The sequence below is a fragment of the Equus przewalskii genome, chromosome 8 (genome assembly GCF_037783145.1).
Source record: "Equus przewalskii isolate Varuska chromosome 8, EquPr2, whole genome shotgun sequence".
NCBI classification, from domain to species: Eukaryota; Metazoa; Chordata; class Mammalia; order Perissodactyla; family Equidae; genus Equus; species Equus przewalskii.
This window is the reverse complement of record NC_091838.1, coordinates 57,909,224-57,923,094: the sequence shown is the minus strand read 5'-3', so window position 1 is coordinate 57,923,094 and position 13,871 is coordinate 57,909,224. Positions and strand designations below refer to the sequence as shown.

At 32.9% G+C, this 13,871-nt stretch overlaps 1 protein-coding gene across 7 annotated transcripts in view; it reads left to right on the top strand.

Moving 5' to 3' along the window:
• CSMD3 (CUB and Sushi multiple domains 3) overlaps positions 1-13,871 on the top strand; it is a 1,172,992-nt gene that overhangs the window by 1,096,711 nt on the left and 62,410 nt on the right. For all 7 annotated transcript variants that reach the window (XM_070630871.1, XM_070630869.1, XM_070630875.1 and 4 more), the window contains 3 exons: positions 1,224-1,418; positions 4,253-4,426; positions 11,083-11,256. In XM_070630871.1, coding sequence (XP_070486972.1) covers positions 1,224-1,418; positions 4,253-4,426; positions 11,083-11,256 — 543 coding nt within the window. The remainder of the gene's footprint in view (positions 1-1,223; positions 1,419-4,252; positions 4,427-11,082; positions 11,257-13,871) is intronic.

Below are 13,871 nucleotides of genomic sequence, written 5' to 3'. Positions count from 1 at the left end.
TAAAGTTTGTATTAGTCAAATTATATTTCAGTACATTCAACTCTGATTTTTATAAGGATAAATGATGCTGCTGAAATGATACATAACTTTTGACTTTTGTCAATATCCTTCATGTTACTTACATTTAGAATATTTCCCATTGCTGTCAATACTATTTTAATAGGTAAAAGAATATTATATAATGGTGAAAGGAAACAATTTTGATAAAATATTTTGTAGCAAAAGGATTGGAAAATATTGGTTTAAATAAGGTCTTTGATTTTTCTCTATATTTTACTTATTTCTTCTCATTTAATACTAACATTTCAACTTGTCTGTTATTTTATTTAAAATGAGGGTTGTTAAATTATTTGCAGTCTTAATATAGGTATCTAAGTAATTCTTCTACTTATCTTAATGTTGAGAAAGTTTTGAATTAGCTAAAGTTTATATCACAACTCTTGCATAAAAAGGCCATTCTAATAAAATAAATTTCCTCAAAATATAGTCCTTCCAGAACTCCTAAAGAAATAGAAGAGTAGGTTGTTTTCATATCTTGCGTGTTGAGACTAATGCTACAATGAATATGAGAGTGCAGCTATATCTTTGAGATCTGACTTCATTTCCATATATCCTGAAGTGGGATTGCTGAATCATGCGGTAATTCTATTCTTAATTTTTTGAGTAACCTCCAAACTGGCTGTTTGTATATATTCTATAATGACTGTACCAGTTTACATTCCCACCGACTTTACAAGGGTTCCTTTTTTTCCACATCCTATCATTAGACCTCAATAAAGCTGAGAAAAGAATACTTTCTTATAAGCTTCAAACAAAAGAGACAATTAACTGTCATTGGAATGATTCACTGCTAAAATGTATTTCATATCCTCTTGTACTAAGGAATAAACTTGAGCATAATGAAAAAAAAAAAGAAAAAGAGAGTAGAGGTAAGGCAGCAATAAGGATTCTAGGTAGATGGAATAATATGTACAGAGACTTTCAAGTGTGAAATAGCAGGACATGTTCAAGGAACTGCCAGCAGTAGCATAGAGCTAGGGGGAAGTGTAAAAGATTGACATGGAAAAAAAATTAAAAACAAACACTAAAGGACCTTGTGTAGCACAATAGTGAATGAACTAAGGCAATGGTGATGCAAACAATGGAAGAGACATGAAATATAGTTAAGAAGTAAAACAGACACGACTGACTTATTAGCATTTATGGTCTTGGTTTTTGCATAGTTGTTACATGTCCAAGCATCAATTCCTTTACTTTGGAACATGGAAGGTGGAGAATTGTGAATGGCTCCCATTATGAATACAAAACCAAGGTAGTTTTCAGCTGTGACCCTGGTTATCATGGACTAGGTCCTGCTTCTATTGAATGCCTTCCTAATGGTACCTGGAGTTGGAGAAATGAAAGACCATATTGCCAAAGTAAGTATATACCCTGCTAAACTTATTTCATAAGCTATCCTTGTTGATTGAATTGCTTGATCACTTCCTTTTCCAAACTCACTTGAGTGGTAATGAGACAACATTATTAAAAAAGGTCATTTATTCTCATTACATTTTTAAAATTTTCTAACTTTTTTGTATTAGTAAATGATTATGAAAAAAGCATAGGCTTTGGGTTCAGAAATCCTCTGTTTGGATTTTAGGTCTATCATTTACTACAACAGCAAGATAATGTTTATTGTATACATATAATTTGCAGGCACTGCTTTTAGCACTTTACATATATTATTGCATTTATTCCTTAGTTCTTATTCTATAAATTAATTCATATTGTTATATTCTTTTTATCAGAAAGGAAACTGAGTGCCAGATTTAATCATTTTACACATCCCATAACCTATAAATGGTGGAGAAATGGAATTTAACCTGTGCAATGTGACTACAGCCCCTGGCTTTTAATCACTATGTTGTATGATGTTTATTTTTTATGATCCCAAATTCCTTAACTTAGAAAATTATGATAATACCTATCTCATAGTTATTATTAAGATTTAATGGTATGACATATTGCAAATATCAGCTAGAACCTGACTCACAGCAGGAGCTCAATAAATATTTATTGAATCAAATTGAACATATTAAGTCATTCTATTTCCATGCATTCTTATGATATAAATGACCAGTGTCTAATGTAGATAAGCTAACTGAAACAGGATATTCAAATGAAATATCTTGAACTTCCTTTGAACTTTCTTCACTACATTTATTGAGTTTTTACTTTGTGCTAGGAAATATGCTAGGCTGAGAATTCACCCTTTTATTTCATATCCAAGACAACTCTATAGCATTTATGGCGTACACACTCATAATTTATAAGTAAGCTAATAAATGAATCAGAAGCCTAAATAAGATCTTAATTAAGAAGTTTAACGTAGCGGACAATTGTCCTTGTGTAATAAGCACACAAGTACCTAGGATTATTTTACTTATATTTTATTTTGCAATTTATTTTCTCTATGTCTATATAACCATAGAATTTTGGAGTTGCCCTTTTTTATAAGATAATTGTATTGTCGAATTAAAATCTCAAAAATAGATATCTAAATTATATTTGATACTCTAAAAATATGGCATCTGTATTTGTAAATCTTTGCCCTATTCTTTCAGTTTCTCACACTGTCTTCCTCTGCCTCGTTGTTCTTCCAGTTTAATTCTATTAAAAAGGCACATGGAATAGGGATGTTTCAAGGAACTAGGAAAAAAGTATCTACAACAGAAACGTTAATTTAATCAGACATTCAACAAATGTTTGTCCGATTCCTTTGTGCTTGATCCTCTATTATGTAGAAGGGTTTGAATGATATGTAAGATCAGGTTCCTGGCCATAGGTATGAATGGGGAAATGACAAGGACTCTAAGAATTGCAATTCATTGTGAAAAAGGAAAGAATAGTAATTTTTCTGCTATTCCATTTCCTCAGCTTTTAAATTAAAATAAATAATAGTATTATTTTATAAATATTATAGCTACCTCAGAGGATTACTGGGGAATTAATTCAAAACAATCAGTATATTTTAAACTTTATATGCAACTATTCAAAGTTTGCAAAATTTCTATTTGTCTGTCTAATGGCCACCTAATGCCTATAGCTGAGAGCCAGAGCTGATGTCAGAATAAAGCACTATGGGCTGGCAGTTAAGTGTTGGATTCTGGAGTTAGACTGCTGGGTTTAAATTTTGATTTAGGGCTGGCCCAGTGGCATAGTTGTTAAGTCTGGTATGCTCTGCTTTTGTGGCCTGGGTCCATGGGATTGGATCCCGGGTGCAGACCTATACCACTCGTCAGCCATGCTGTGGCAGCATCCCACATACAAAATAGAGGAATATGGGCACAGATGTTAGCTCAGGCCTAGTCTTCCTCAAGCAAAGAAGGAGGAAGATTGGCAACAAATATTAGCTCAGAGCAAATCTTCCTCATCAAAAAGAAAAAATTATTAAATTTTGATTTAGCTATTTACAGGCTGTGTAAACTTATTAAAGTTACTTAACTTCTTTGTGCCCATATCCTAGTGCATAAATTAGATAATGACTGCACCTACCTCATAAAGTTGTTTTGAGAATTACGTAAGTTATAGCTCTAGTGATAGTGTCTGGTGCAAAATAAGCACTTAATAAACATTATCCATTATTGTTTTTATTCTAGAAGGACTCACAAGAGCTGGGTTCTGAATGACCTAGAAAATCAGTTAATCTCTTTTATCAATTTTTTAAAACCTACAAACAAAATGTGAAATATAATTATATCCACTGATTCTCATGAGAATCAAATGACATTTCACATGTAAAGTTGTTTATAAACTGGAGAGTCTGCACAAAAACTAATTGTAATTACTATCTTAGCATTGTTTTAGATGAGTAAACATTGGCTCAGGTGAACATCACAGGGACTGCCCAGTATCACTTGATAAGTCAGAGAAAGATTCTGGACTAATGAATTATCCTTCCTTTAATCTTGTGGGGTTTTTTCACTACAACCTGCTGAGTGACCAGGTCAGCTAAGCAAAAAAAATGCCAAGAAAATAGCTTCATTACATGTCACTGTCACTTAGAAGGTTTTGTGGGAACTCAAAGGGGATACATTTTAAATTATGTCTATTTTCTCTACATTTTCACACTCATTCAAATATATTTTACAAATGTTTAATTCAAGTGTACATACGTCAAATCATAAGAAATTCAAAATGTGAAAAGCAGGATTTTGTACAAGTGTGTATTGACTGTCTTTAAGCATTTTTACTTTTTAATTTTTTCAAGTTATTTCCTGTGGAGAACTGCCTACCCCTCCAAATGGAAATAAGATTGGAACTCAAACTTCATATGGCTCGACAGCCATCTTTACCTGTGATTCGGGATTCATGCTTGTGGGCTCCGCTGTACGGGAGTGCCTTTCTTCAGGTCTTTGGAGTGGATCTGAAACCAGATGCCTAGGTACAGATTTTTAAATCATTTTAACCAAACTTTTTTTTTCCCTCTAGAAAGGAGGCAACCCTTTTGTATGATATGAGATGACAACTTATATTCACTTAGTAAGGATGCTAAATACCAGAAAATATTTAACTTTAACAATATTTCATAGTAGGAAAGCTATTAAACAGAGAACTCTTAAAGTTAATCAACTATTATTCCAAACAAGGATCTTATGTCATTAAGGAGAGGCACATTTTCTTCCAGGCATGGTGAAAATAAAAAGGTGAAAACTAAATGCTAAAATTATATGTCTGCAAACTCAGCTGGATTAATCACTGAAGCAGTTAATTCATTCAAACTGTAGTCAATTCTCCTTTCACTTATTTGCTTAATGACCAAAGATGAAAAACAATTTTCATATTTAAATATCTTTTTCCCTTTTTGTTTCCTAAGATTTCAACAAGTTTAATATTACTTTCTATTAAAACTGTAAAAATATATTTTTTCAAACCTGGTTTTAGTTAAATAAAACTTTTTTCCCTTGGGAAAAACTCCTCAGTAAAAGAAACTGAGCTCGCTAGTTCTTCGGACCCCCCTCCTTTTATTATTACAAGAATATCACCATTTATGCTTTACCTCTTTTTTCAAAGACTTCAACAATTTCTTTAATAATAAGAGAATGGTATGATTTATGCTTTATTTTTCTCTAAAATGATTTCAAGATATGACAGCAAGTATTGAATTAGATATAAGGAAAATTGTTCTAATAATTATTCACTTCTCTGTTGGGAACAAGGCATAATCTTTTTGTTTACTAATGCAAAAACTACTGATTATTATGAACAGAGTATTGAAAAATGTGTACAGTGTTTTGTCTCTAAAAATTTGCTATTTAAGAGTATAACGTGCAGCAGAAAAGTCTGTCCTTTAGCAATTTAAATACATATTGTTTTGATAATAACCTTGAAAATATTAATGGCAATGCAATCATTATTTGAAACTTAAAAAGGTATAGCTAGAAGTTTCCATTAAAATTCATTTTTGGGGGGCCGGCCCCATGGCCTAGTGGTTATGTTCTGTGTGCTCTGCTTCAGAGGCCTGTGTTTGGTTCCCAGGCATGGTTCGGAGGCCATGCTGTCTCAGGAATATTTGTATAATAGGTATACTTGGAAACCCCGCAACAAAGGTGTCTTTATAGGAGCACATATATTCGAATGTACTCTAAGACTATTTATAGAAAAGAAAATAGCAAATAAATTAAATCTTTATATGTTAATATAGGATCAAATACAATATTTCTTAATAGTTCCTAAGCTGATTTTGGTTATGCAGATTTCAATTACAGATTACCTAGTTTACTTATAAATTTGAAAGTATACATGTAAACTAAATTTTAAATGCTATATCTTATGGCATCTATGCCCTGATGGGCTAGCCCTGATGGTCTAGAGGTTAAGATTCAGGACTCTCACTGCCATGGCCTGGGTTCGTTTCCCACTCAGGAAACCACATCACCCAGCTGTGGGTCGTCACACTGTGGCAGCCGTGTGTTGCTGGAATGCTGAAAGCTATGTCACTGGTATTTCAAATACCAGCAGGGTTACCCATGGTGGACAGGTTTCAGTGGTGCCTTCCAGAATACGACGAACTAGGAAAAAGGACCTGGCTACCACTTCCGAAAAAATTGGCCATGAAAACTCTATGAAGAGAAGAGTGGCAAAATGTGAGCATTCTCTTTTACTGTGGCACTATGTGAGCAGTGTCTAATATAGAGCTGGAAGGTGAGAGGATGGCACAAAAAGACCCGGCAAGTTCTTTATACAGGGTCGCTAGGAGTTGGCATCGATTCAATGGCACTAACAACAACTACAAAAATGCCCCAGTGAACTGTTATTGTATATCGTATATTATTTATTCAATATTGTATGTAGAGGGTGGTTTTATTCACCTATTTGAATCCTGATTCTCTTCTCTAGAGAGACAAGGCATAAAAGGAATATTTATAAGAAAACAGTGCCTCTCAGTCTGTGAAGACAACATCATCATCCATTGCAGAGGATATAGTGTTGACATCTAATATATATTCAAAAGAATGTTGATAGGATGAAAGCTCAGTTGCCACAGAAACAAATCCTAGAATTTTATGCTTGGAATTGACCTTAAGGATTCGTGTAGTCCAGTCATTAGTCTCATGTTTGAAAACAACTTGTCCTTATAGTTCCAGACACGTTTGGCTTAGAATGGCCACTAAAATGTGCTCATAATTGTTTTTCTAAATATAAAAAATTCATTCATTCCCATTCTCAAGCATTTTATTATGAATTTTTCAATTGAAAGACTTGACAGCGAACACCCATGTGCCCACCATCGAGATTCTACAATTAGCATATTGTCATATTTGCTCATCACATATCTATGCATCCTTCCAAACCTCTATCAATCCATCAATTCATTTTAGTTTTTGATGCATTTTGAAGTAAGTTGCAGAATTCAGTACATTTCATTGCTAAACATTTCAGCATACCTATTGTTAGCTAGATTTCAATATTGGCTTACTGTCCTTGTTTCTCTTTTATTGTGGCAAAATGTATACATATGCAATGAAATGCACATATCTTACGGTGCTAGATGAGTTTTGACAAAAGTGTTTCCCACTGTAAGGCAAACCACTCTATAGTTACAGAACATCACCATTGCCTCAGAAATGTTCCTCCTGGCCCTTCAGAGTTCCTCTGCTTTCCTTCCCCTTCACCCTGAGACAATAACTGTTCTGATGTTTTCACCATGTTAGTTCTCCCTGTTCTAGAAATTCATATGAATAGAATCCCGAATTGTGTATTCTTTCACGTAAGGCTTCTTTCATTCTCTTTCATCCATGTTGTTGTGTGTATCAGTAATTTGGTTTTTTTATTGCTGAGTAGAATTCCATTGTATGCATATGCCACACTTTAGCCATTCCCTGTTGATAGACTCCTGGGCTTTGTCCAGTTTGGGGATATTATGAATAAAGCTGCTACGAATATTCATGTAAAAGTCTTTTTGTGGGCATATGCATTCATTTCTCGTGGATATTCAGGAGTAAAATTCCTGGAAGAGTCCTGGTTGTCTCATGTTTTCGCCAGCATGTAGTCTTTTAATTTTGCCCATTCTGTCAGGTGCATAAAGGCATCTTACAAGATTTTAATTTGCATTGTCTTGATGACTACTGATGTAGTACAGTTTCTTGGGCTTATTGGACATTTGTAAATTTTCCTTTGTGAAGTGGTGAAGTATCTTCTATATTAAATTGCCTTGTATTATGAACTGTAGGAGTTCTTCATATATTCTGGTTGCAAGGTCTTCATCCTTATGTTTTTTTTTTTTTTTTTGGTTTTTGAGTTTTTTTGGTGAGGAAGTTTGGCCCTGAGCTAACATCTGTGCCTGTCTTCCTCTATTTTGTATGTGGAACACCACATTCCACATGGGTTGATGAGTGGTATGTAGGTCCATACCCGGGATCTGAACATACAAACCCCAGGCTGCCGAACTGGAGCACGCAAATTAGACCACTACTCCATTGAACGGGACCCATCATTATGTGTTTTATGAATATTTTCTCCCAACCTATGACTTGCCTATTCATTTCTTAATGATGTTTTGATGAGCAGAAACTTTAAATTTTGGTAAAGTCTGTCTTATCTTATTTTTTCCTTTCTGGTTATTACTGTCTGTGCCTTGTTTAGGAAACCTTTGCTCAGCCATAAGTCACAAAGATTTTCTTTCATATTTTCTTCTAGAAGTTTTATAGTTTTTTGTCTTACTTTTATGTCTTTGATTTATCTTTAATTTGTTGTTGTATATGTTATAACTTAAGGTTGAGGTTTATTTCTTTTCCAGAAGGATATCTGGCACTATTTGTTGAATAGATTTTATAAGGTCTTAAAATTTTTGCCTGTAAGTCCTCTAAATTTGTTCTTAAATTTCAAGATAACTTTGGATACTCTAGGTCCTCTGCAATTTCATGTAAGTTTTAGAGTTAGCTTATCAATTTTTGTGTTTAAATAAAACCTGGTATGATTATAATCAGGATTGCATTGAATCTATGGATCATTTGGGGAAAATTGGCATCTAACAATGTTGAGTTTTCCAATTCATGAACATAGTATATTTATTTAGGTCTTCTTTACTTTTTTTTTTTTTTGCAATGGGAATATTTTGTGTTTAGGATGGAGATCTTGTATGTCTATTACTAAATTTATTCCCCAGAATGTTTAGTGTGTTTACACTATCGTAAGTGAAGTTGTTCATTTTTAACTATATTTTCCAATTATTTCCTGCTAGTATATAAAAATATAATTATTTAAAATGTTTATCCAGTATCCTGCAACTTGATACATTCACTTATTAGTTTTAGGATTTTCTTGAAATAGGATTTTCTACATATATGTCATCTGAGTTTACAATAGTTTCACTTTTTGTTTCCCAAATTTATGCTTTTTCTTTCTTCCTTTGTATTACCCTGGATAGGACCAACCAAACAATTTTAAATAGAACAGGTGAGAGTGGACATCCTTGTTTTATTCCCTATACCAGAAGGAAAAAATTAAATATTCCATAAGTAAATATGATGTTAGCAGGTGGTTTTTCTGAGATACCTTTTGGTGTTCTGAGACTCAATTTCCAACTACAAGCAATGCTTTGGACACCAGCTGGGAGTCCTACAATTCAACTCAGTTCTGACACTGTCTACCTAGAGATAGCATCAGATTCCACAGGTTAAGACTACAATCCTACAAAACTACCCCACTCCCCCACTTCAGGTGCCAGTTGCAAGCCCAGGTTGTTACCTGTGCTTCTGATGGCTGTAAATGAGAAGTTTCCATTAATCCTCTCTTGGATTGATTAATTTGCTAGAGTGGCTCACAGAATTCAGAGAAACATTTTATTTACTAGACTATGGGTTTATTATAAAAGGATGTAACTCAGGAACTGTCAAATGGAAGAGCTGCATAGGGCAAGGTATGTGGAAAGTGCCTGGAGCTTCCCTGCTCTGAGTGCTCCACTTTCCCTGAATCTCCATGTGTTCGTCAACTTGGAAGCTCTGCAAACCCTATCCTTTTGGGGTTTTGTGGAGGCTTCATTACATAGGAATGACTGATTAAATCATTGGCCATTGGTGATTAATTTGACCTCCAGCCCCTCTCCCTTCTCCAGGTCAGGTGGGTGGGACTGAAAGTTGCAACCTTGTAATCACAGGTTGGACTCCACTGGCAACCAGCCCACATCCTTAGGTGAGGGCCAAAAGTCACTTCATTAACATAACAAAAGACACTTTTGTTGCTCTGGTCGCTTACATAATTCCAAGGGTTCTTGTAGCCTGCCAGAAATGGGGACCAAGACCAAATACATATTTCTTGTTGTGAATTACAATATCACAGATGTCTTTATCAGATTGAAAAGTTTCCTTAAAGTCCTAATTTGTTGTTAGTTTTCATCGTGAATGGATACTGAATTTTGCCAAATGCTTTTCCTTCATGTATTGAAATAATCATATATTGTTTTCTTCTTTACTCTGTTACTATGGTAAATGACAGTGGTTGATTTTCCATCTTAAACCAACTGTTCATTTCTGGATAAACCCCAGATAATCATGATATTAGTATGTTTCTACATTGATTTTCTAAAATTTTATTAAGGAGTTTTGCATCTGTGTTCATGAAACATTAGTTTTTTCATGTGTGTTTTCCAGGTTTACTATTGGGACTATGATCATCTCATAAAACATGTTATGAAGTGACCCTTTCTCTTCTATTTTCTAAAGGAGTCTGTGTAAATTTGGTGTTTTTTGTTTTTCTTTTTAACTTAAATGTTTGATTGAATTGACCAATGAAAACATCTGAACCAGAGTGTTTTTTGTGGGAAGGATTTTGCTTAAGAATTCAAATGCTTTAATAGACTATTCATATTTTCTATTTTATCTTGTGGTATGATATGATTTTCAAAGAATTTGTTCTTTTCTTCTGAACTGTTTAATGTATTGGCATAAGCTCTTCTTCATATTTCCTCATCGATTTAATTTCTGTAAGCTTGTAGTGATATCACTTTATTCATCCTGTTATTGGTAATTCTGTTCTCTCTTTTTCTGTGTGTGGATACAATTAGCTAGGAGTTTAAGAATTTTGTTGTGATTTTAAAGAAAGAATTTTTAGCTTAGGTAATGTTCTCTGTTGTTTTTCTATTTTCTGTTTCCTTGATTTCTGTAACAGTCTTTAATATATCCTTCTGTCTTTGGCTCAATGTTTTCTTCTTTATTTTGGTTGTCTTTTTTCTCTTCTTGAGGTGGAATCTTAGGTCTTTCTGAAATAACACTTAATGCTATAAATTTCTACACGAAGCACTTCTTTATCGGTATTTCTCAAGTTTTGATATGTTATGTTTTTGTTTCTATACAGATTGAAATTTTTTTCTTATTTCTTCTAGACGCCAGTGTTACTAACAGTGTTTTCTTTTAATTCCCTAATATTTGGCATTTCGCTGAGTATCTTATAGTTATCTTTATGTCATATAATCATGTTTGCATTGTTTGTGGAATGCTTCTAAGTAAACTTTAAAAGTTTAGTAATGTTGTATATGTTTATAAATACACAAATAAAACTTAGATCATGATATTCAAAATATTACTTTCTGACCCATTTTAGCGGGTCACTGTGGAATTCCAGAACTCATTGTAAATGGTCAAGTCATTGGAGAAAATTATGGCTACAGAGACACAGTTGTTTATCAATGTAATCCTGGTTTTCGACTGATTGGTTCTTCAGTGCGAATATGTCAACAGGATCACAATTGGTCTGGCCAACTCCCATCCTGTGTGCGTAAGTAAGCATGGCAGAAGTAATGAGAGACCTCTGTCCTCATGCAAGTACTAATAATTTTTTTTCTTAGATAAAACATCTAAACACACACATATGTATATGTATAAATATATGTATGCATATATATACCTAAGTATGAAAAACACACACATATGTATATGTATAAATATATGTATACATATGTATACCTAAGTATGAAGACATAAACTAAATTCTCACAATTCATTTTGTTATACTGCTGTGCACTAGTCTTTTAAAGTGGGTTGTGTTCAGGAGCATATAAAACCATCCAATGTGAAAGTGGAAGAAAATATTAGAATGTCTATTATTTATATTTTATTATAAAGGCAAGAAATTAAATTCAGCAATTCAGGTCTTTAATATCAATACATAATATTTAGGAATGTATATTCCTATAAGGAAGGCACATGCTCGACAAATTTTTAGTTATAAGGATTTTAATTTGTTGAGCCCACCGTGCAGTTGCATCAATACTGTCGTGATGTGATACTACCGAACTTTTTATGTGGAAAATACTTTGGATAAATTTTTTCTAATAATTCTGATGCTATAGCTGTCACATCAAAATCAGATCCTGATGGAGTAAAATTAGTGGGGAAACAAATCATTAGGCTTGATCTGGAGAGCCATTGTTCTCATTTCAGTTCCACTGCTAATTGCATGAGCTAATGCAACTCATTTAATTGCTTTAGGCTCCAGTTCCCTTATATATAAAGTGAATGGTTAAAAGTGTTTATCATTATGGCCCCTTTTAGCTTCAACATCCATCATATTTTTAAATGCATCTAGATTACATATATACAGCTAATGTAATTATAGTGTTTTGTCATAAAATATTATATGAAATACTTCAAATTTATTTAAAAGTTTGTTTTAAAGCACTCTTTCCACTGTTTTTAAATTCATGCAGAATTGTATAGCGATATGTAATTTTGGAGTTGTTTTAATAAAATATCTCATGAGTTCAACAAATATCCATCTATCTTTTAAGTTAATTTGATGTGAATTCACACATAAAGAATAAAATGAATTTTAAAATAATATCTTTTTTATTATTATTCTTTAAATATACCTGAGATTCTTTGTGGTTCCTATATGTATGGTATAGCTTTCCCCATTATGCATTTATGATGACTACTATACTACAAAAGTAAGAATATAGTTGAATATTGATAACTTTATTACTTTTTCTTACTTCACTGAATCCCTAGTGTTTCACATCACAATCTATCCTATTTTGGACCTTAAAGTCAATTATCAATGTGTTTTTTGTTTTTTTCTCATAATTATTTCCATCCCCAATTATTGGCATTTATATTAAGATTGGTGTTATAAAATGAGAATAAACACTGTAAAAATCTTGTAATTGTAATCGTCATGGGATCTTATGATAGAGATTTTGAAAACTTCAGATAAATAATGCATGGGACTTTTAGTGTGAATTCACAGAATATATTTCACTTATTCTGTGACTAATTACATCCATATTTATAAATTCCAGCATTGTCAAATTTTTATCCAATCAATAGAAATTTATTAGAGTTCTAGTTTCATGGAAAATACTTTAGTGAGTTGAGATTCAATAGGATAATAGAGCCCATAGTTAACAATTAATTGTTTTTCTAAGGTGTGCATCAGCATGTGCATGTGCACACACTCACACACACACACACACGCATACTGATTATCTGATGATTTAAAGGCAGCAATATTGTGCATAGATCTGTCTTGGATATTTTCCCCCTTTCATTTATATTCAAGCCTAGCCAACTAACACCACTCTTTTTCTTGTTGAATAATTCAGACTATAAATGAAAATTAGTCCTTGGGGTAAAACTAGTTTATTGAAAATTTTAACAAGAATAAGATGCAGTTAAATTTCCAAATGAGTAGTTGACATTAACAATATACTGAAAAATAATTGCTCTGGGGTCGTTTCAAAAGTACTAAAAGTGACCGTGGTCTTTCACTGTGCCCGATTATGAAGTACGGTTATTAGAGGTGCTCTATTAATAGAGTGAGATGATGCAATAAAACAGTTCATAGAAATACAGAGTGTTCAAGAAAAGCCAGCACTACATAAATCTAGAATAGAGCTCCAACAGTAAAAGGATTTAAATAATTCATCTAATTGATACCACTATTTCCAAAATTGTGCTAGATTATCAAACATCAATTGTTAAGAAAATAAACCAGTAAGATTGATAAGTTAAGAGAATGTAAAAAATATTGTTATCTCAAGATATTAAGGAGCATTCTAATACAACATCGCACATCATTTTTTGTTGTTCATATTACGTAGTCACATTAAATTATTCTTCAAGCACACCTTTGCTTATCAATCTATTATTCATAAAAATTGCTAGCATAAATAATATTAATATAAACTATTTCAAAATTAAATACAAAAAACTGCCTCCAAGTGTCTTCAATTCTTAAGCTTATCTAGAAAAGGAAAATCACTTGTTTCGTTTCTTTTTGCTACTGACTAGTGGCATGAACTTCAGTCGTTCCCAGATTTTCTTGAATTTCAGTATTCTTCTCTAAAAAAATAGAGAATGAAAACATACCATGAAATTTTTAAACATCTCTGC